The following is a 21,538-nucleotide window of genomic DNA, read 5'->3' on the forward strand; positions in this document are numbered from 1 at the left end:
ATAACGCTATCAGAGAAGTGTATATATAGATATCTACCAGATATCTTACACGTCTCTGCGCTTACCAACACTATTTTCGTTTTGATATTTGTAATAAAGTTACCCAACAAAATATGTTAATATCGCAATTTTGAGATGTCTTTAAATGGTTAAGCACAAAAAACTAGAGTGTAAATACACCAGTTCGTGATACTTTGACTATTGCCGCCACGCACCTGCTCCCTAGCAACTATAAACATTAAAGGCGGAAGTAGAAATATTTTATATTTCCGGAAAGGGGAATTGTGGTATTGAATTCCGTCTGCAAGCAACTGAATCACGAATTTACTGTTGACATGAGCAAGGGATAGTGACTCTGTTTTAACGCTACTTTATTGTTGTAGAACAGACGTATGGTTGAACTTGATTCAAATTCACCAGAAGAATCTTAAGGTCTAAGCATGGATGCGAAAGTAATGAAGAAAACCCAGGACACACTGGGTAAAATCATCAAGAAGCCACCTTTGACAGAAAAATTGTTATCCAAACCACCATTTAGATTTCTTCATGATGTTATGACATCGGTAAGTGATAGAACCTTGGATAATTGCTCATTGTACGGCACATCACTGATGTTTAGACTTATATGTATGTAGTTTACCTCTGACATGATAAACAATACAGTTTGAGTACTTTACGCTGAAATGGATCCATCATCCATGTTAATATCATAAATATGGGACGTAGATTCTAATATTAGTCAATGTGATATGTTATAGTAGTACTAGTAACGTACCACAGGTACTCGCCTCGTCTGTCAATACACCGAATATATAATTATTAAAACGAGGCAAGTACATTAAGCCTATCCAGTACCACTACCACACATACTAAATTCCAGTCAAAATCTGGTATAGCCAGGCAGCTTGATATTCAATTTTCTGTAGCTAGGCGAAAATTGTGTGGATGCTGCATCGACATTTATCTCCCCCTCGTTTTCTCCTGTCATTTTTTTTTTAATTTGTGGATGTTTTGGCATGCAACATATAGCCTACGGTAGCTATGCACCTGATTTTAGTTCAAGGCCTTTGTGATTATTAAAAATCTAAAAGGAATGGGTTGGTTTAGGTTGTACATAGTGTTGAATAATTTTCTTTGAATATGGTCATACCAGTGTAACAGGAAAAGAAGAAAATGTAGCAGCCATAAAGGGGTTGGAACCATGGACTCTCCGAACTCTTAGACGGACATTATACCACTGAGCTACCTGGTCGCGGATGATCAACCCAGTCCAGTTCCACTGCATTCCTCCCTCCTTTTTTTTCAAGTTTTCGTCCCCAATGACCACAAATTTGGATATCCCCTTGCTATATTAAAGCATACTGCCAATGCTTTGAGCAAGGGTAGACAAGCTTACCAATTATGTAACAGGAGAAGGAGAAAATGTAGCTGCCAGACCGTGATTCAAACGTGGAACCCTCCAAATTCTAGACGCACACTCTACCACTGAGCTACCTGGTCGCCGATGATCAACCCAGTCCAGTTCCGCTACACCAGCATGCTTCTTTGGATCAGGAGGTAGAGCCATGGCATGGCTTATCACACGAAGACCAAGGTTCGATTCCTTTTAGGGCACTCAGCAGGAATGTGTTTTCCCTGTTTTTTTTCACGGTGGCACCCAACTAAAATCACAAAGGGTTGCATTGGGATTCAGGTAAATCTAAAGAAAAACAGGGGGAGTAGTATGAAAGGAACAGGTTGGTGAGGCTTGTACATAGTGTAAACAACAATTGCAAAACAAGTTCTATCAACTTATATTAACCCTGTTGGCCTGGATTGAAGTGCGCGAGGGGTTTTACTGTGGGAGGAATCCAGAAAACCAGGGGAAACCCATGTGGTCGGGCAGGTGACCCCATACCATTTCGCGTCCGATCGGGGAATCAAACCCCGGCCACCTAGGTAAAAGGCAAGTGTGTTACCACTGTACCACCTGAACACCCAAAATGCATAAATACAGTCTCTGTCTCTCAGCTGACGAAGTATGCTTCTTTTGCTGTCCTGTTGTATTCTATCATGTACTAGTACATATGCAACTCGGTCAGGAAAAATAATTCTTTTCTGTTAAATCTATGGAGTGTAATACTAGTGAACCAGAGGTCCTATGATCAATCCCTAGCAGAAGGTGTAGTATTGGTCAGTATCGTTCGAATAGTTGTTTCAATATGTAATGCTAGTAGAAGAGGGTAAACTAGAGGATGAAATGCATGTAACACAAGTCTAGTAAAGGGTGAATTGTGCATGTCAATGGTTAAAATGTTCAATTCATTGAATTGTTATAGTACTCTCATAGTCCTTAAACCAAACACCTTTATGACATCCAGATATGTTTGTATCTTATCGTTTGTTTTATTGATTTTAATGTTGTGTAAATGAGGAGTTCAGCTTTCATGTATCTGTTTAATTTATTTCAGTTAATAAAAACTACTGGATTTATGAAGGGTTTATTCACGGACACTGAAATGAATTCAGAAAATGTTAAGGTAAGTTTTAATAAATTGTGTAAAAAAACCCCGTATTTATCAGGTAAATGAAATTAATTTCCAAATTTTTGTCGCAAGGATGACTGAATATTATGTTCAATCCACTTCTAATTTTACAAATCCAAACTCTATTGCAAGTCATGTCCAACATAGAATTGTTAAAAAAGTTAATCCAATGTCAAATGCTTGTATTGTATACAGCTCATATAAGAAATTATAAAGCATAATGATGATGACATAGAACCATTGTTTTGTATTGTTTTGATGACTGTCATTCCTTTTGATCTGTAACACTTATAAATAAGATCTGACTTTGATTGTTTAAGAAGTCTCCATTGGCTTAATTGCATTATATATGATAATACTAATAAACATGAGGCCTTTTAAATGGGGAACTTCATAATTGAATGTCAAAAAGCTTATGATTTTTGTCATCAATCATGTGTTTTTCTGGCACCTACGTATATACTCACCAGGTAATAAAAATCCTACAGAACAGGCCCTGAGACAGTTGGAAAATTAAGATAATTCAAAATGAAATTCTGTCAGTATTTGTCACATTTATCGATGTTGATGATAAGTGATTTATTTATACTGTATAGACCTTAACATGAGAACGTCTTCCATGTTTAAATATACCTTAGTACATGAATTCAACATTATACTATTGTGTCTTTCATTATTTTTTCCAGGATAAAGACAGTAAAATGGCATTTTTACAGAAAGTCATTGATTTCACATGTAAGTTAATAAAATATGTTGCTGAACGTGAAAGAATTTGCTTTTGTAGCTGTTACGGTAAAAAAAATCATTAACATATACATGTATTAATTATGTTTAACACTGCAGAGTTTGAGAAGGATTGGGTCATTTTACCTCTTATAAAAGTACTTATAGCTAATATAATACAGAACATATTCAATACTACCAATAGATCTTAGTAGACTTTTTGCTTCATAATTCCAAGTATTGTGTACACATTGTGTATTGTAATAACATGATTTTGCTCAGAAAAATTTTTTTTTTATCAACAGCTTCAGTAACAGGCAAATCTATCTCAGCTAAACCTAGTAAGATTGTGGCTGGGCATGAGCCAGAAAAGACAAATGAGTTTTTACAGAGCCTGGCAGCTGCTGCCAATATGAAGGTATACAATTATACACTTATAAAACCATTACTAGTGAAACCTATTTCATTTTTAAGAAATTCAGATCATTGATTTGTTATATTCTTGATTAAATGTGTGAAAATTAAAAAATGTACAGTAGATAATAAAATTTTAATCCACCACCTTCTGTCGGTAGGCTTTTCAAAATGGTTTCACACACCTCAGTAGACTTTCTGTTAAATTCGTTCCTGTAAACAATTTTTTTATCATAATTTCTTTTATCTTATAACTTTTACTGCGAAGAACATTTTAACATTTTAATTATAGTCAGAATCCCATTTTACGTCGCAGTTGATGTTCCCAGTATGTATATATGTCCAGGTTGCTGTAGTCAAGTTAATTTTTGGATTCTCTCAAATATCCGAGAATTTAGACTGACAAGGGTCTTTGATGATGTTTCCAGGGTGACCATGATGCACAAGTGAGCAGATTTCTTAGTAAAGGCTCCAAAGAAGAACCTGCCAAGGAGAAATCAAAAGACAAAGAGGAAAAGCGCAGAAAAGATCCAGAGGTATCCAAACTGTAACAAAACACTCACATTAGCATTGCTCTGAACAGTAAAATTCATATTGATTCTCAACACAGATCCCCATTTCTGTATTGAATCCCATTGTAAAGATTTACAATACATTTTTAATCAGAAACATTATGGCTAACTCTACACAAATGGTTTGTGAACTTATGCCATGGCATGCATGTAGAATTTTGATAAAAACCTCAAAGGCTGATTTGCTTTGGTGAGATTTATTCAAATAAATTGCTTTGACCTATAAAAAATATTTCAATCAGATGTGGCAAAATATTTCAATATTTTTTTCTTATGAAGAACGATGTCTTATCAAATTCTTAGAGGTTAAATGTAAAATCAACAAGAATGATACACTATTGACTGATGCTGCAATAAACATGCATGTCCCTTGAATAAGAAATGTATCTATATACTAATACTGATGATTAGGAGAAACGTGATAGAGAAAAGAGCAGAGATAGAGAAAGAGGTAGGGAAAAGGAAGATAGAAAGGATAGAGATGAAAGGAAGGAGAGGTCTCGAGATAGGGAGGAGAGACACAGGGATAGGGAGGACCGCCACAAGGATCGTGAAGACAGACACAAGGACCGAGAAGACAGACACAAGGACCGGGACAGGAGAAAAAAGGTGAGATTTATTTACAGATTGTTGGCACTGTGTGTATGTAATTTGGAAGTTTATGGTATATTGATTTTTATCACCTACTTTGGCAAATTCTCCAAGAACAGTAAAATACAGCCATTGGCCCACATGGCAGTCTCCATTAGTTTCACTGTTTTATATAAGTATATAGATTTAATTTATATGGTTATATGATATATTTGGCGATATCCTATCTTGTTCATGTTTCTTTGTACCCATGATTTATAGGGGATTCAAAATGATGATAGGGTAATGTTACATATCTAAGTCATATTGTCCTGATACTGTGTTTGGGTGTCACAAGCATTGTGAGTAAACTACTACATTGGGTATCCACACACAATGAATTGAAGTTGATATCATCATCACATCCTCCATTATATGCTGTGTAGGTTGTTGACATACCTGACCCTGATACACTGGCTGAGTTTTTGTGTGCTGATGACCAATCAGATGGTGATACAGACTCAGATATGGACCTTCTTGCTAATTTGTCTGACATGGATATTCCTAATCACCCTAAGTCATCCAATTTAAAGAACAAGAATGTCAAAACCATCGAAAATGTGTCTGTAAATGCTATCCCAAAGGTTGAAGAGAGAGAGATAGTAAAAACACCTAGGACAAATCGTCCTGGGGCAGCTCGACCACGAGTCAATCGGCGTCCGGATGTTTCATACAGTAATGAAGTGGTACACAAACCCCAGGATACGGAGCACAGAGAGGTAGTACAAAGGTACCAGGACACAGATTACAGAGAAGACCGAACCAAAGATACAGAGCACATGGAAATGGTACAGAAACCACGGGACATTGAGCACCAAGACACTGGGAATGTTAATGCTGAGAAACCGCTAAATGAGGGATTTATGGAGACAGAAGGAAAGAAAAGGAAGTCAGGAACGAAAAGTCGTATGGCCATCAGGGAGAGACAGAAAGAAGAGGCCATGAAAGTTATCCATGGAAAAAGCGATAGCAGTAAAATCAGCACTAAACCAGAATCTGGCAAATCATCAAAATCTTCTCCGGGTAAAAAAACACCATCCAAAGATTCTGTTGTCCTAGATTCACGATCAAAAGCCAGTAAAAGATTGCAGAAAAGCAAAGTAGCCAAGCAACCCATGATTGCAAAGAACAGCCCCTCTAGGTCAAAGCGCCACAAAGACAGTGTGAGGTCAGCACAAGGCCAGGAAGGTTTGTCCAGCACCATGCACGAGGATCAGGTGTACCAGGTTGACCCCTACAGAGTACAGGACATCAAGAGAAAACGCCTTCAGGTCTATTTCCAGTCCTTTTGGAGTTCACTGTTGTTCGCATTGAGTTATGGTTGAACATTGCCTTAGTTTGGAGGTATAAGTTAACTGTTACCTACTGTTGGGGTTTAATTGGCCACTTCCTCCTGGTGTTATGTTAGCTTCCATTGGAGTAGCAGTAGGCAGAGACTGCTGGAGTTGTATTTGTTCCTGGTATTTTTCTCTTTTTTTTCTATTATGTTATAGATTTTAACTTAAGATTGTGGTTTTGAAATTGTTATGAATTTAATTTGCTGTTGATTTGTGTTTGTTGGTATGACCAGAAACATAATTTTACAGGGAATGAAAACAGGTACAAATGTAGGTACTCACTATGATGAACTGGTATCAACTAGATATACCATGCCTGTAACTTATGTATCTGGTTTTACATTTGATGTTTCATCTGACAGTTTTATTTCGAGTTCATTGTTTGGTAGAGAATGCATCTGAACTGTATAAACACTATATATTTTAATCTTCATCTTTCATAATATGGTATGTAGATTGATATTCAGAATGTTTCATTCATTTGTAAAAGGTTCAGAATTAAATTGTACTTTGCTTCATACTCATTACTGTTGCTTGCCAATGTTGACTGGAAATATTAAAAGATAAGAACCAAGTATTAACAGTAACTGTAACTTCTTCAGTAAGGTTTTAATTCCTAATGATATCATACACCAGCATTAAATGAGTGCAAATATGTCTTAATGTCAGTTCATGAAATCTGCTTCATTACACCAATGTAGAAATAATGTCAAAAACTGAAGAGATGTTTTAGCCTCAAATTTTATACCAGGAAGGCATACTTATTGCTTCATCTTAAATTGGTATTTACTATCAGTGATACATACAAAATGCCTTATTTGTTACAAACACAGATATTATGTGTTGTTTGTTTTGCATGACTGTACCAAATCTAATGTACTTACAGCATAGAGATGATGATGAGGGAAAGGAAAATGAAGGCATGGTCAATGGAGAAAAACAGGAGGTAAGTAGCATGTTAATTATTTCTATATAGTCATCAAGATATCATGTTACTGAGGCGGTCATCCATATACATAGGGTTAAGTCAAATATCACATCATTTCTGTTTTATCCTGAAACCTTTGTATGAAATATATAAATATATGTAATTATGTATAGATAATAGTATGTTTAATAGTAATGATTATCGTGTTTTACACCTGATTATGTTGATAATTATGTCTGATTAAGAATACTTGCCTATGTGTGCATGCTCCAGGAATACCTATGTGAACATGTCTAATGTTCACTATGTATCTTATTGGATCATAAATATACTGAAGCATCATTGATGGGAAGAAGTAAAATAAATATTGAAACAAAGCTACATGTACTTAAACATTTATGTGATATATTTATATCTATATTGAATCATTTATCTATCTAATGTTGTTTGTTTTTAGTTTTATTATTTGCATATTTGACAATTCATGAAATAGTAACTTCCTACTGCTGTAGATAACCAGTGAATGACTTACTGTTTTATTTTGTGTAAATTCTGTTTTCTTCTTGATTATCAATTACTGTAAATAGTTGTTTTTATCTTTTTTCAGTCTGAAGTACAGAGACCAGTCCGTCCATCCTCAGCAAAGGGTTCTAGGCGGCGCAGAGATGGTGAGTATGGGGGATCAAACAGACATAAAACAATACCTCTAAATATAAAAACATCAAAATGTCCACAAATGAGTTTTCACATAAGAATGAATCTTCATTTTATCATGATTATGATAAAAAATTAATTTATCTGTGAATCATTTAGAAATAATTTCTCATCAACTTTAAATCTTGTCAAAGAAAGCATTGTATGTTTCGTTGGTGATTGGTTGTTTCCTATAGATGTGAGTGTATTAAGGCTTATTATATAGCCATGTATCCATTATTACCTCAATTATTACAATACTAAACCAGTCAATTTACAAATCTGGTTTAGATATCTTGAGAAAAAAATGGTTGAGTAAGTAAGCTTAGGTATGTTTTGTGACCAATCTAGGTGAAAACTAATCACTCATGAGTTGAGTTTGAAATAAGGATATTTTTCTCAAGAAAATCTTACCAGGATGTGTAAAACCTTTCTTTGCACACATTAGCTTCTATGATCTGTTGACGCCCAAGTGCCCCAACACAGTTCACTTGGACTGCACCACTCCTACGTATATACTACACAGGATCACCTCTTAGTTCTGACTGAAATCACTACTCCCCTATCTCTTCTACAGCTATACTGTGTATTCCTTTGTAATGTTCATTCCAGGAGGTCAAGTCAAATCTTTACAGAGAAAACTAAGATAATTAGGATGTACTATTTCCCTAAGATAATTAGGATGTACTATTTCCCTAAGATAATTAGGATGTATTATCTCCCTAAGATAATTAGGATGAACTATTTCCCTAAGATAATTAGGATGTATTATCTCCCTAAGATAATTAGGATGAACTATTTCCCTAAGATAATTAGGATGTATTATCTCCCTAAGATAATTAGGCTGTACTATTTCCCTAAGATAATTAGGACGAACTATTTCCCAAAGATAATTAGGATGTGCTATCTCCCTATAACCTAACGACTGATGCTGGTTACAAGCATGAAGAACAGAAGCATTTGTTGGTGTTGGTATAATATGGCATTCTGCTTCCTTGGATAATAATAGTGGGATTGATAATAAATCTGTGAAAGAGCATGAACTTATAAATCCTAACTCTTACTCCCCATGATGATAATGATTCAAATGCCATTTAAATTTTGTGGTTTATTTTGGCTTGTTAGTAAGTCGTGTAGCTTTGAGTACAGTAGTATCACCGGCCTATTGGATGTCTGCTTTTAGTGTTGATTTCAGCTTTATCCAGGCTGTTTGTAAATCATTAAAGGGAAAATGAGTTTTTAAAGTTTTAAGCAATGCTTCAGGTTTCAAATTGATATTTGACCCTAATTAATGTGCCAATAATTTATTAGATGCAAGCAGAATGTTTATAACTATAGTGTGAGTGTGGTAAAATAAATAAGAATTGTAGCAGCTGCAGCATTTTACTTTGCAACTTAGGAAACATTTATTGACAGAGTTCAGAATATTATAAAACAGCTATCGTGGACTTGCTTTCATGTCATTTCACTGTGAAATTACTAGAAATTACTAGATTTAGAATACTAATTCCACATCCAGTTTTACAACAACCGGTTTCTTAAAGAAAACTCTGTCAATGTTGCTTGATTCATGTTCATGATACTTCTTTCATTTTGTGTGTGTGTATTTTGAAAAACTTTTCTTCCGTAAGTAATATCAGAAGTTTTCTATCCAGCACATTCTTTCAAATGATAATTGTTAATCCAAGTGAAACAAAGTCTCTTTACTCTGTTATCTGTTATTTTATCTTTAAATAAGTCTCTTAGGTTAAATGTGGACCAACTAATTACATAGCATCATTATCAACGCAGTATTGTTAAAGTGAGTAAGTAGTTATTCAAGAAAATAAAACAGAACCTTCTGAGGAATTTCATAGACTAGAATAAAATCCATACTAGCAGGCAAGCACAGAGGACTGAAGCAGGATTAGTATGGCCTTAACAGGACCATGCCCATAAACAGTATCTAATAGTTCTGTTACAGTAAAAAAAATTAGTATAAAACAATACAAATTTGTATGTGATGGATGAATTAGGCTTACTTGACTGGAATTTTTACTAAAATCAAGATCAGTATGCAAGAGGTAAAGCCCTTGTGTACCCCTGGGATCATCTCTGAGTGTGGCTTACATACGATTCCTTTGCTGCATGTACATTTTGTTATTCTATTGGTAACCTTGCAGGGCGGCATCGTGATTCGAGTGATGAAGGTATGGTTTTCACCAGACAGATGGGCGTAATGTTTAATTCCTCTGAATACCCTTCACTGGAATGTATTGGTACCTTTTCCATGTTAATCCGACATTTTGTTCACCTTATCATGGCATATTTAATGTCAGTGACATTGTTTTGAAACTTTAAAGATTTCAATAGAATTTTTGACAAAATTAAAACAAAAAAGTATTGAATCAGCAAATAAATTATCTATAGAAATAAAATGTGATTCTATTACAGTGTTTGTAAATAGATGATTATCAGTTCTACTTAAATATGATGATATGGTCTATTGTCATTTCCTAACTGAATATTTATTGATTTTTTTTTAATCCATATAACCACTAAGATGGAGAAGTACAGTTGGATTAACATGTTGGAAGTTACAAATGCTATCCAGTTTGGGTGACAAGATCTGGGTTGTTCAAGGCATATCGAATGTCAACATCAATAACTTTGCAGTCCCTTGACCTGTGTATTGAATTTATATCACATTGATTGTCAAATTCACACTGAAAACTTGTGTTGTAAAGAAACATCAAAGAACAAGGAAGTCTGAGGTTGTTAAAAAATGGTATGAATCTCTAAAAACTTAACATGGTGACATAAAACTTATATATTATTTGTATAATGAACTTAGTAAAGCTCAGACAATCTGTGATGTTACTTTACAAACACTAGCATGTTTGATGAAGTTTTTAGTTTGAATTCTACATAAGGTCACCATTTCTTTATCCTTACACTTTCACATTTGAGAAATTCACCAATTTAATGAAAATGGCACAAATGTTTTGAAACAACAAAAGACATTCAAGTTTATGTATGTAATGAATAAATTGTTAGCTCCTTTAAAAATCTTCTCCCCGAATTTAAAGAATGCATTAAGCCTTGTTTTGAACAGCCAGGTCAGCATGAGAGACTGTGGTACTTGTAGTTTTGTAGTTGTAGCATGGGCATGATGGTGTATACAAGATTTCTCCTCCATACTTAGACTGCCCCTGTCTCGCTTTCCATTCTCTCACCCTTCAGTATGTACGTGTCTCTATGTCTGTCATCTAATCACAGAAATGTGCCATCTATAATTCAGTTTATCAAACATCATAAGTACATTAGCTTATGTTGTACATTAAATAATGAAAAGGATACCTTTATTTCATCGTTTATATTGTTGTTTTGTAATGTATACGTATTAAAAACTACATATAGTCCAAAAAGCCTTAGAGAATTTCCTGGTGTTGTTACACACAAAAATGACTTGTGATTATTTTACAGTTATATATTGTACATATGCAGGGTGAGAGATTATCATAACTAGACCCTCAGCTTTAAAAAGTGAATCTTTTAGTCTAAGTTAATTAATCTAGTTATACTATAAAGACTACAGCATTTCTATCATTCTTAATTTTTCTTGTGAATTAAACAATCTCTGCTATAAATAGATATTTTCTGGTGTAAAAGAAATCCCTGTCTTTGCTACTTTATAACACTATGTTCTGCTCCTGGTGAGTAATGTTGTTCTGCTCCTGGTGAGTGATGTAAGGAATTAACTGTTAACTTTAAGCAATCAGACCTTACTTAATCCATAATATCTGCAACACTTGAAGATTTGATGGGATTTCTCAGTATTTAGTGTTTTTTTACAATGTAAGGTGCATTTTTCTGTTTTTTTTTTTTTTTTTTTTTAAACATTTTATAGAAATATGAAACAATGAACTGTGTTACTTAACCCACACTAAGATGTGACAGTGATACTAAACAAGCATGGCTTTCAAATTATCACTGACAATAAGGGCATCAATCAAGTTTACATAAGAACTCATTAATACAAATATTTTAGTTCCCAGTTTGTCTGTTTTTGGGGTATATTTTCAAATTTTCTTTTACCTGATAATATTGAATAAGTTTTATCTACAGGGACCTGGCACGCTGAACCCTGTGGAATTTTTGCTGGGTCCTTGAGGCGAAACCCAATTATGCAGATTTACTTTAAATTAATGAAATTATTGTCTTATTTCCAAATATGTCACTTTGAATGTTGAAAGGGACATGAATGATAATGAAACTAAATGAATTATACATTGTATTTGGGAACTTGAACTGTGTGTGCCATTTCTTTTTATATTAGAGTTGAACAACAGACATCTGTTATCCTTTAAGAGTATCTATAAAATATGAAGTTTCAAATTAGTGATACCTTCAGGTACCTGGTTGAGTGGGTTACTAAATAGACTGCTTGTATCGGAGTAGATAGAGTATAGAAATATAAATAGATTATTACTGTTGTTCCTGTGAGAGTATAGGAATATAAATAGATTATTACTGTTGTTCCTGTGAGAGTATAGGAATATATTAAATAGATTATTACTGTTGTTCCTGTGAGAGTATAGCAAAACTATAAATAGATTATTACTGTTGTTCCTGTGAGAGTATAGCAAAACTATAAATAGATTATTACTGTTGTTCCTGTGAGAGTATAGCAAAACTATAAATAGATTATTACTGTTGTTTCTGTGAGAGTATAGCAAAACTATAAATAGATTATTACTGTTGTTCCTGTGAGAGTATAGGAATACTAAAAATAGATTATTACTGTTGTTCCTGTGAGAGTATAGGAATATAAATAGATTATTACTGTTGTTCCTGTTTTATAGTGCATACATTTTTATCTGATATTTAGGTAATTGTTGTTTTTTGGATATTGAAATAGTTTAAGAGATGATGAATGAAAATAAAAGTTATAGTAGATATGTAGTATATATATATACACATCAGAGTTCCCAATGTTGGGGAAGATAGTGCTGATATAGACTGATAGTGTTTGATATTTAAATGTAGATGTTTGATGTCCTGTTTCTTCACAGGAACAGAGAATTAGTGATAGAGTAAATCTAGAAGATTAGAAGTACACATGTACTTAATAGACGTGAAGTTTTTAAAGATGTATTGAACCACATGTAAGATAGAAGTTGTAGTAAATGAGGTGAGTTTGAAGGACATGCTTTAAATCCGTTTACATGTATTTAATGTGGTGATATATCTTAGATGCATTTTTTGGGATCTGTTTGGTGTTGGGATGTAGCTATAGTTGTCTTCAAATTGTGTTTACTGATCTATGGACAATGAATCCTTAGCTTAAGAAGAGCATAGAAATAAAATAACATACAATTGTATCAAATGTAAAAAAAAAAAAAAATAGATAGTATTATTCATATGGCAGAAGTATTATATTCATACAATTCATACACATACCAGGTAAATGCTTATTCCTTTGCTTGCTTTACAAAGACATTTTAACCAGTTTGTAATCCTTTGTGTCTTTGATATTACAGAATTCATATACCAATTGTATTTAATACAGGAAGATACACAACTTAAATACCACATTCTTGTTGTTTTGATGAGAAACCATCATTTACATAGCTGAATGACATTAGCCCGTTAAGTAGGTGTTTTCTCTCCGCATGTCAGTATCACTCCATTGAATGTGTTTAACATCACATGGATTCACATGTTTATTGTCAAATCACCTGGTTGATCATCTGTTTTTTTTTATTAATGACATTTTTAAAAAAAATCAAACATATTCCATTTATAATATATTCTAGTGAAGTTTAAAGAAACCAGCTATTACAAAAGTAGGTTTTATTAATAATACCATAGTCTGTAGTTTTATTACATGTGTATATTGGACAGAAACTGTAGCTACATTATATATATAGACATTGATTGAAGATCTGTAGAGTTCCGGCATCAATCAGCTAGACAGCTAGATAATACAACATATCTATTTTATCAATAATTGTATATTTGTTTGTTAATGACAAGCTGGTTGATGATTAATAAACAAGCATTTTCAAATTATGTTTTTTGTACCCAGTTTACTTACTGATTTTTACGGTAATGTTGATATTCAGCCATTAATTTGCTGGGGTGGATGAATAACTCTAAAAGGCCAAAGAGGTCAAATATGTTAATAACATTTTAGTGATATTTGACGAGTGTATTTCTGGCATAAGAGGGTAGCAGACTGTTGAGGTCACATGAATGAATCATTTAATACCAACAAAGATCTATCAGATGTAGGGTTTGAGTAAACTTGCTGTTATGTTTATCTTATAAAAACATGACCTACTTTAGAGGTCACAGATTTGTAATGTAACCATTTTATACAACAGGTGAGTGATATAGGCTTGCGGCCTCTTGTTAGTGTAAGATTTGTTATCCTTTGTATGTAATGTATGGTACTCCTCCAATGGTAGCTATAATGTTTAGGTAACATCAGTCTAACTTTTACCTCCTCTGAACAGTTTGGTGTCATTCCTTTTCCAGAGGATGAACAACATCAGCAGCAGGCACCACCAAAAAGGGCTCCACCTCCATCAGAACCGATGGGTGAGGATGACCTCCCACCCCAGGTTTCTGCCACGTAAGTTACACATCAGTGCTGTTGTACAGGGAGTATACAGGAATCATGTTGTCCTCTGTGTGTCTGACCATCAGTCCATCCATCTTTCTGTATACAGAATCTTGTCTCGACAACTCCGGCTGTTTTCATCAAAACTTTATGAAACTCTGTTGAAGTAGTCATCATCAAATGATATACATATGTACCTGGGTTTATGTTTTGTATCCACCTATTTTAATGGCAGTTAATTTTGATTGATGAATCTTGGCCAGATGACTCCTACAGTTCTCATCCAAACTTTTTTTTACCAATGTAATCTGCCCACACTGAAGTTGTGCACCTGCAGTTAAATATTGATTCAATTATCTCATGGAGGTTATCATGATGTTATTTATTATACAGCCCACTGTACAGTTAGATTGTGTGTTCTTTGTATGTTCACTGGCATTTGTCTGAATAGCTCTATTACTTGACACCCCATTCAAATCTGTGTTCAAAATGTATTTTAACTTCAATGATTTTGTAGGAGTTACGTCCCTTTTGTGATCGTTTTACAGGATTTATTTATGTAGGAACGGGTCTCATTAGGCCTAGTTAACATTTGGCTTGCAATTCTAGGACTCACTGCAAAAAATATTTACTTACAGAAGAAAAATGAATAGACCAAGCAGTGCTCGTCCAGCCCCACCAAGGAGGAAACAGGAAACCATTGAGAATGAGCCAGCTATGAGGTTTGTAAAGCACATGTTGGTCATTAGATAGAAAAATAACAGAACATGGGTAGTTGTTCCCTTCTACAACAGAGTGCTTCCAGTACATGTATTGAATTTTTTGTGCATTTCTTTGCTCCAGACTAGGGAGTGGAAAACCAGCTAATGTCATAGTAGATGATGGAGATTCAGATGACGATGAAAACTTTTTGGTGGAAGAATCTGCTCCTCCTCCTCCTGAACCAGACCAGGTGGGTCAGATCTCTGGAAACATGGCAGTCATTTTCAGTGGCAACCATGTTTATCAATAAAACAAGTTTCTGATCTAAAGGGAAAACATATTTTAGGATTGAAGTTGATACATTTACAAATGTGGAAGTCTGTTCATGCAAGAAAAGTAGTTTTTGAGAAAAACATATCTGTTGAGAATTTGAAAAGATACCTGAAAACTATATTAATCTCTTGGTATTCTGCAGTGCTTTACAAGTTGAAATGTCGCACATCAAATGGCACATATATAGTGAATTCATCAGTTTTGTATTGGTACATTTGTCAGATCGCGTCTTATTTTAAAACGTATTACCAGGTTCTTAATCTTTGCATTTTCATAATTTGATTACATTGCAGACCATTTCTCGGCCAGAAGACAGTGATGAAGATGATCACGGAGGCCTAGTGAAGAAGATTCTGGAGACAAAGAAGGAATTGGAAGGTGGCAGTCAACAACAGCAACAGATAAGGAAAACAGAAGTGGTAAGTGGGAACATGATTAATTTATTTATGTAACCTTTGCCTTAGGCTTTGGGTTCTGTCCCCTGGTCGAGACATACCAGAGTCTTAAAAAATGGTAGTTGCTGCTTCTGCTCAGCGCTCAGCATACAAGGAGTGGGACGACTGGTTCGCCCGTTGTCAGTATAATGTGACCGGGTGGGGTGTCCTGCTGGGTGTCTTCGGCAGGATGCTTCAGTGAGGTAGCACTATAAATCGGCAAAAGTTCCGGCCTATCACAAGGAGACTTAACACGAAGATACCGCAGCCTCCTAAAACACACATACGCACTCACCACACGCATGCATGTCCCACGCACGGGAGGCCGTCCTTAAATGACCTTAGATGTTAATAGGACGTTAAACAAAATAAACCAAACCAAACCAAACCTTTGCCTTACATTGTCTTCAGCCACAACTACTACCTTACAAAACAAAACTTTATTTGACACTCAGACAGATATATATATAATACATGAGCAACATGGAGACAGATGTTTGTATGATAAAATAGAGATTTGATTTAATGAACTTACATCAGGCTGAAGTGTTAACAAAACATGAATACATATCCTTTAATGTTATCAGACTCCACAAGTTTGTGACATAATTATGTTGTCCATTCTTTTCTTTTTTTATATTCTTTTTTTTTCTCCTCGTAATATGTTGAGTACTTTTGGGTCAATTGCACTCATATCTTATCCGATGCTTTCTTAGAATAGCATTTTTTGCTCAGAGGTCACAGGTTAAGGCCATGGTTGCTATAAATAGACTATGCACAATATTTTGAGTTCTGTTGGACCGATTGCACTCAGACTTTATCCAGTGCTTTCTAGAAGAAATTGCTTACTTGGGATAGTTTTTCAGGGTTAGATGTCAATGGTCACTGTTACTATAAATAGAAAATTTGTTTTTGTACAATATCTTAAGTTTTATAGGACCAATTGTACTACGCTTCATCATAGAAAGTGCCTGCTTTGGATAGCTTTTCAGGCTTGAGATCAAGGTTCAAGGTCACTGTTACTATAAATAGATAATCAGTTTCTGCAAAATAGTTTTTCTGTGACAATTACAATGTGACACTCTGGTCAACGCAGGTTTAGAGCACACATTTTGGGGCCCTTTCTGACTTGTCAGTTCTTTAGTTTTAATCTTTATCTCCAGATTGTATCAGAATGTCAACTTTTAGTTTTAGGTAATTTCTTATTTTAAAATCTTTATCATCAATTTGTGATCTATTTAACTAAAATTTGCGACAAATTTTCTCCAGGAGCGGCCCACAATGTCTGATGCCCAGAGACGGAAACAACGTGAAATGGTCCAGAAAGAAATAGATAAGTTACGTGGTAGTATTCAGACTTTGACACGTAGTGCTAATCCACTTGGCAAAATCATGGATTATGTACAGGAAGATTTAGACTCTATGCAGAAAGAGCTGGAGCGATGGAAAGCGGAAAACAAGGAACATGTTTTGGCTTTAAAGAGAGAGAAGGGGTAAGTTATTTGTTTATGCCCTTGTTTTAAAGTTTATTCCTGGAATGAGGAAGCATTGTTTTGGTAATGGTTCTTCCATTTATAAAATTTTGTGTACACCATAATTTTAGAACCGTATAAAGTAAAACTCCATCAATTCTATTGAATGAAAAGCAGCATCAAAACAGTGTGTCTGACAACTGCCATTACACTAGTGTGATAAAGATATCATGTCCCATTGGTGACTTAATCCACAATATACCTAATACAAAATAAACATTAAAACTAATTTTGGTACATAAATTGCTGAATTAATTAATGCTAAGATGTGTAGGTTAACAGTATGGAACCCGCAATATACCGCTGGGCTAGAGAAATTAGCTTGATCAGTTAAGCATAAGACTATAGCTAGTAAGCCAGAGGTCCCGGGTTCAATCCCTAGCAGAGACTGATTTTAATTTTAATTAATCATGTGCTCTGCTATAAGTGTATGACTGGTATAAAAGTAATTTACTCCAATGTAGAATTTTTTTTTGCTTGATGAATATTTTTTGTACTTGCAGTATTACTGACAAAGCTATTGAGCCCATGAAGGCACAGCTTGGAGAAGTGGATCAGGCTATTGCTGACCAGGTGGATCTCATTGCTGCTGTCAAGTCCAACATCATTAGGAATGACCAGAAAATAGATAAACTACTGCGCAGTATAGCCAAGTCTTGAGTTTCTATATGTGTGTTCATGTTTAATATGTCATCCGTCCAAAGACATTAAGCCAATGATAGCTTGCATAGAACTTGTGAATTGAAAGATTTCAAAGATTCGGGGTTGAATAGTCACGCGAGGCATTGCTCTACACATCAATCATTGTCTTGTTACACATGTAAGAACTAGATCATCTTCAGAAAGAATTTATTTTTAGAGAATACATTGTATCAAAAAAGTAGAAAGCTACCAACAACCTGATTTGTTTAATAGCGAATGAAAATGTTTATGATCTATCAATTTGCCCTTTTTTTAATGATTTCATGGACATATCATTAAATTATGTACATATCATTAGATGAGCTAGAATATCCAGTACTTGTTTTTCCTTGGATTTTGAGAATGAATTTAGATAAAAATGTGAAGTACCACACCCCCTCGAACATGGGCTCACTGTCATAGTATTGTAGTGATTGAAATGAGACAAGAAATTTACCGTCTCCAAAATACATTCTGATACGAGAACTAAAGGGCACTCCATTCTGATACGAGAACTAAAGGGCACTCCATTCTGATACGAGAACTAAAGGGCACTCCAGAAAGCATTACCCAAATATCTGGGGTCCCTGTGATCAACTCACTAGAATCATCCCCGAGCCTTTTCTTTTATATTAACAAGCCTATCTGATAAATTAACAATACATGTACTTTGCAGTTGATTTTTATTTGACCTGAAAAGATACACCTGCAGAGTTATTGAGCTTCCTTCAGTCATCAAACAGGGTAATCTTCTGTGACTCGGCTTGCTCTGTAAGAAATATGAGCTAGTTTTACCATGTGACCTCATGTTCAACCTCAACATAAATTCATCCAAATATGATCACTATTATTAGGTCTATAAATAATAATCATTGGACATAATATGAATTACCTACCAAATCCAGGTACTGACATAATATATCAAATTCAGATTTTTTTTTTTTTTTAATTCTCAGGTACTTATATTGAAGTATTTCTGGCATCATAACTTTCTGGTAGGATCTGGCAATAACTGGTTGGAGCACAGTATATATTTATAGATAGGAACTCAATGGCATTTGCTTTTAATGCCGACGGAGTGATTTGTCCAGGCACTGTAGACCGACAGATCCTATTGAGAGACCTGTGGTTCACGAGTAGAATTGTCCTGCAAAGTAAATTTAAAATGATATTTTTAATGTAGTTTTTTATGTGTGAAGAATGGCCTAGTGGCTGAGACAGTGTTACATGGATGTGTGTATGTGTATGCTAGACTAGGATTGTTACACTTGTATATATTTATAATTACATATTGTTTTCTCAGTATGGAATATGAAATGAAGAGTTAGTTCCCTTGAACTGTAAGAGAGCAGTAACATTTTAATACTAAATTTCTTTTGTAAAGTGAAGCAGGGCTACTGCTGTAGCTTTATATTTACTTGTGATAAGAAGTAGTGTATTATTTTTTTGTTTATTCACAACTTTGACAGCATTAACTCTGTTAAACATCCTGGTTCTCCAATGTTACCGATAGCTAGATGGTCTAGATTTACTGTAAAGAGAATGTCTTGTTTCTTTATTTATTTTGTATTTGATATTTTGCTTGAAAATCAATCCTAAAGTATTGGATATCATTTAAGAAGCTATTGTTTCAGATAAAATGTTATCTTTCACAATATATAAACATGAGTTATAGATATCTTACATGCCTTTTCTTTCAGAATCTGTAATTTTACTACCTACATTATGTTTTGAATTATTGCAGTAGCAAAATTGTTTTTACAGCAAATTAGTGATTGCATTATTTATTTATTTTCAAAGTGTTTATTTTGACATGGAATCTCTTTAAGTTGTGTTACTATTAGAAACAACTGGGATGACATCATCATTCCAACAAGTGCTTTATGTTTGTCTGTGATACATTCCACGAATTCGTCTTTTCATCTGCAAAGTACTATCACTCTGCCAAACATGGTTGCTTCAAAAAATGACTTTCCATTGTCCTAATTTTCTTCATCCAGGACTTTAATTGTTAGAGTTGTGAAGAAATTAAAATCATTAGATGTGGAAAGATGTGTTCACATCACTTTTTGTACACTTCATGTTTTCTTATGAATTTCTGTTTTTGTTGATCTTGGGAGGGAATTAATTATGAAAGCCAAGTAGAATTATATTGTGTATTTTTTATTACACAATATAAATTTGAAATTATGTAATTTTTTCAGTGTTGATAATGTAAGGGAAACAAATAATGCTGTTTTTTGACCATCCAGATTTCGGGTAATATTTCATTATACATCTACTTTCAATTGATTACCTTAATCAAGAAATAGTTTGTATCAATTTTTTAAACATTTTTTTAAGCTTTACTTTATTGGCTGAACTACAAAACAATTGGATCTGTAATGGACCATTGTCTAAGGTAATCCTAATCTGTATTTGATTTGTCAGGCAGATCAGTTCAAACAAATTTACAAACATGACTTTGATAACTTATAGAAAATTCTGTAATGCATCACAAAGAAAAAACAATTTAAGCGTAATTTAAATACTTATGTATTTTATGTTAACATGAGATGAGACTTTGTTAAAGTTTCTCTGTGGAAGTAAAGCTGAATAAAATGTTTCCTTGTTAGTTTATTTATACAGACAAATGGATTACTGTATAGTTGGCAACACATGTACCAGTATTCACGGATGATGATATTGCACTATATCCGCGGTCATTGAAGATAGCATGAAACAAACAAATGTATTGAAGAGTTACCTAGAAAATGTTTATAAGTTATGGTTGCATACCTGTGAACTAGGTCCGACTGGTGGAACTGCAAAATATGAGTTGGGAGACATTTTCTTCGTATTGTCAGTTTTGATTTCCATACACTAAAAATAGAATACCATTAACTCTTTCCAAGCAATCAATGAAGGCTCCATCACCAACATTCCTCATACGCAACAATTGTTGAGATGGCCAGTTACGATGTAGCACTCTACAATTGTGAAAGGCAGATTGAACTGAAGCATAAAATCTAGCTGTATCAGTGATTGAACTGTAACAGGAAAGCATGAGTAGTGTGGTATGCTTCCACTGGGGATCAAACCAACGACTCTCAGCATGCTGGTGGATCGCTCTACTAATTGAGCTAACAGGGAAATTCCTCCGAGCACGAAACTAGAAGCCAACAATATCAGTATGTACACTACCCGAGTATTTAAACTCTGCAAAACTACACCCTCCTTTTCAAATATTTTCGCCCTGAACATAACAACCCAGGTTCTATCTCCAACAAAGCCTCAGTATCTCGGTCCGCTACTCTACTGATGGAGTTAAGGGAAATCCCCAAAGCATCCGCAAAGCTAGAATGCGACCATATCACCATGTACAATATTTACACGTACCACAAACCGGGATACGTGGATGTATTTGCCCTCAAACACCTCAATACAG

General features: G+C 34.5%; 1 protein-coding gene across 3 annotated transcripts; it reads left to right on the forward strand.

Annotated features, from left to right (window-relative positions):
• The first annotated feature begins 290 nt into the window (after positions 1-290).
• LOC117317450 (TRAF3-interacting protein 1-like) lies at positions 291-20,715 on the forward strand. Of its 3 annotated transcripts, XM_033872264.1 has the most exons (16): positions 291-563; positions 2,451-2,519; positions 3,212-3,260; positions 3,554-3,666; positions 4,091-4,198; positions 4,646-4,843; positions 5,251-6,135; positions 7,088-7,147; positions 7,737-7,797; positions 9,985-10,011; positions 14,345-14,441; positions 15,068-15,151; positions 15,273-15,381; positions 15,758-15,883; positions 17,168-17,391; positions 17,934-20,715. In XM_033872264.1, the coding sequence occupies exons 1-16, from the start codon at positions 441-443 to the stop codon at positions 18,088-18,090; spliced, it is 2,490 nt and encodes an 829-aa protein (XP_033728155.1). In that variant the 5' UTR covers positions 291-440; the 3' UTR covers positions 18,091-20,715. The 3 variants fall into 3 exon arrangements, with proteins under 3 accessions (XP_033728155.1, XP_033728163.1, XP_033728168.1); XM_033872272.1 differs by lacking the exon at positions 9,985-10,011 and having other exon boundaries at positions 306-563; XM_033872277.1 differs by lacking the exon at positions 5,251-6,135 and having other exon boundaries at positions 306-563.
• The last annotated feature ends 823 nt before the right edge of the window (positions 20,716-21,538 follow it).

Source organism: Pecten maximus, chromosome 2, assembly GCF_902652985.1.
Source record: "Pecten maximus chromosome 2, xPecMax1.1, whole genome shotgun sequence".
Taxonomy (NCBI): Eukaryota; Metazoa; Mollusca; class Bivalvia; order Pectinida; family Pectinidae; genus Pecten; species Pecten maximus.

Coding starts and splice junctions, on each gene's coding strand:
- LOC117317450 (XM_033872264.1), top strand. CDS start 441: ATGGATGCGAAAGTAATGAAGAAAACCCAGGACACACTGGGTAAAATC. Junction 7,798..9,984: donor TTCTAGGCGGCGCAGAGATG/GTGAGTATGGGG, acceptor GTAACCTTGCAG/GGCGGCATCGTGATTCGAGT. Junction 14,442..15,067: donor CCACCCCAGGTTTCTGCCAC/GTAAGTTACACA, acceptor ATTTACTTACAG/AAGAAAAATGAATAGACCAA.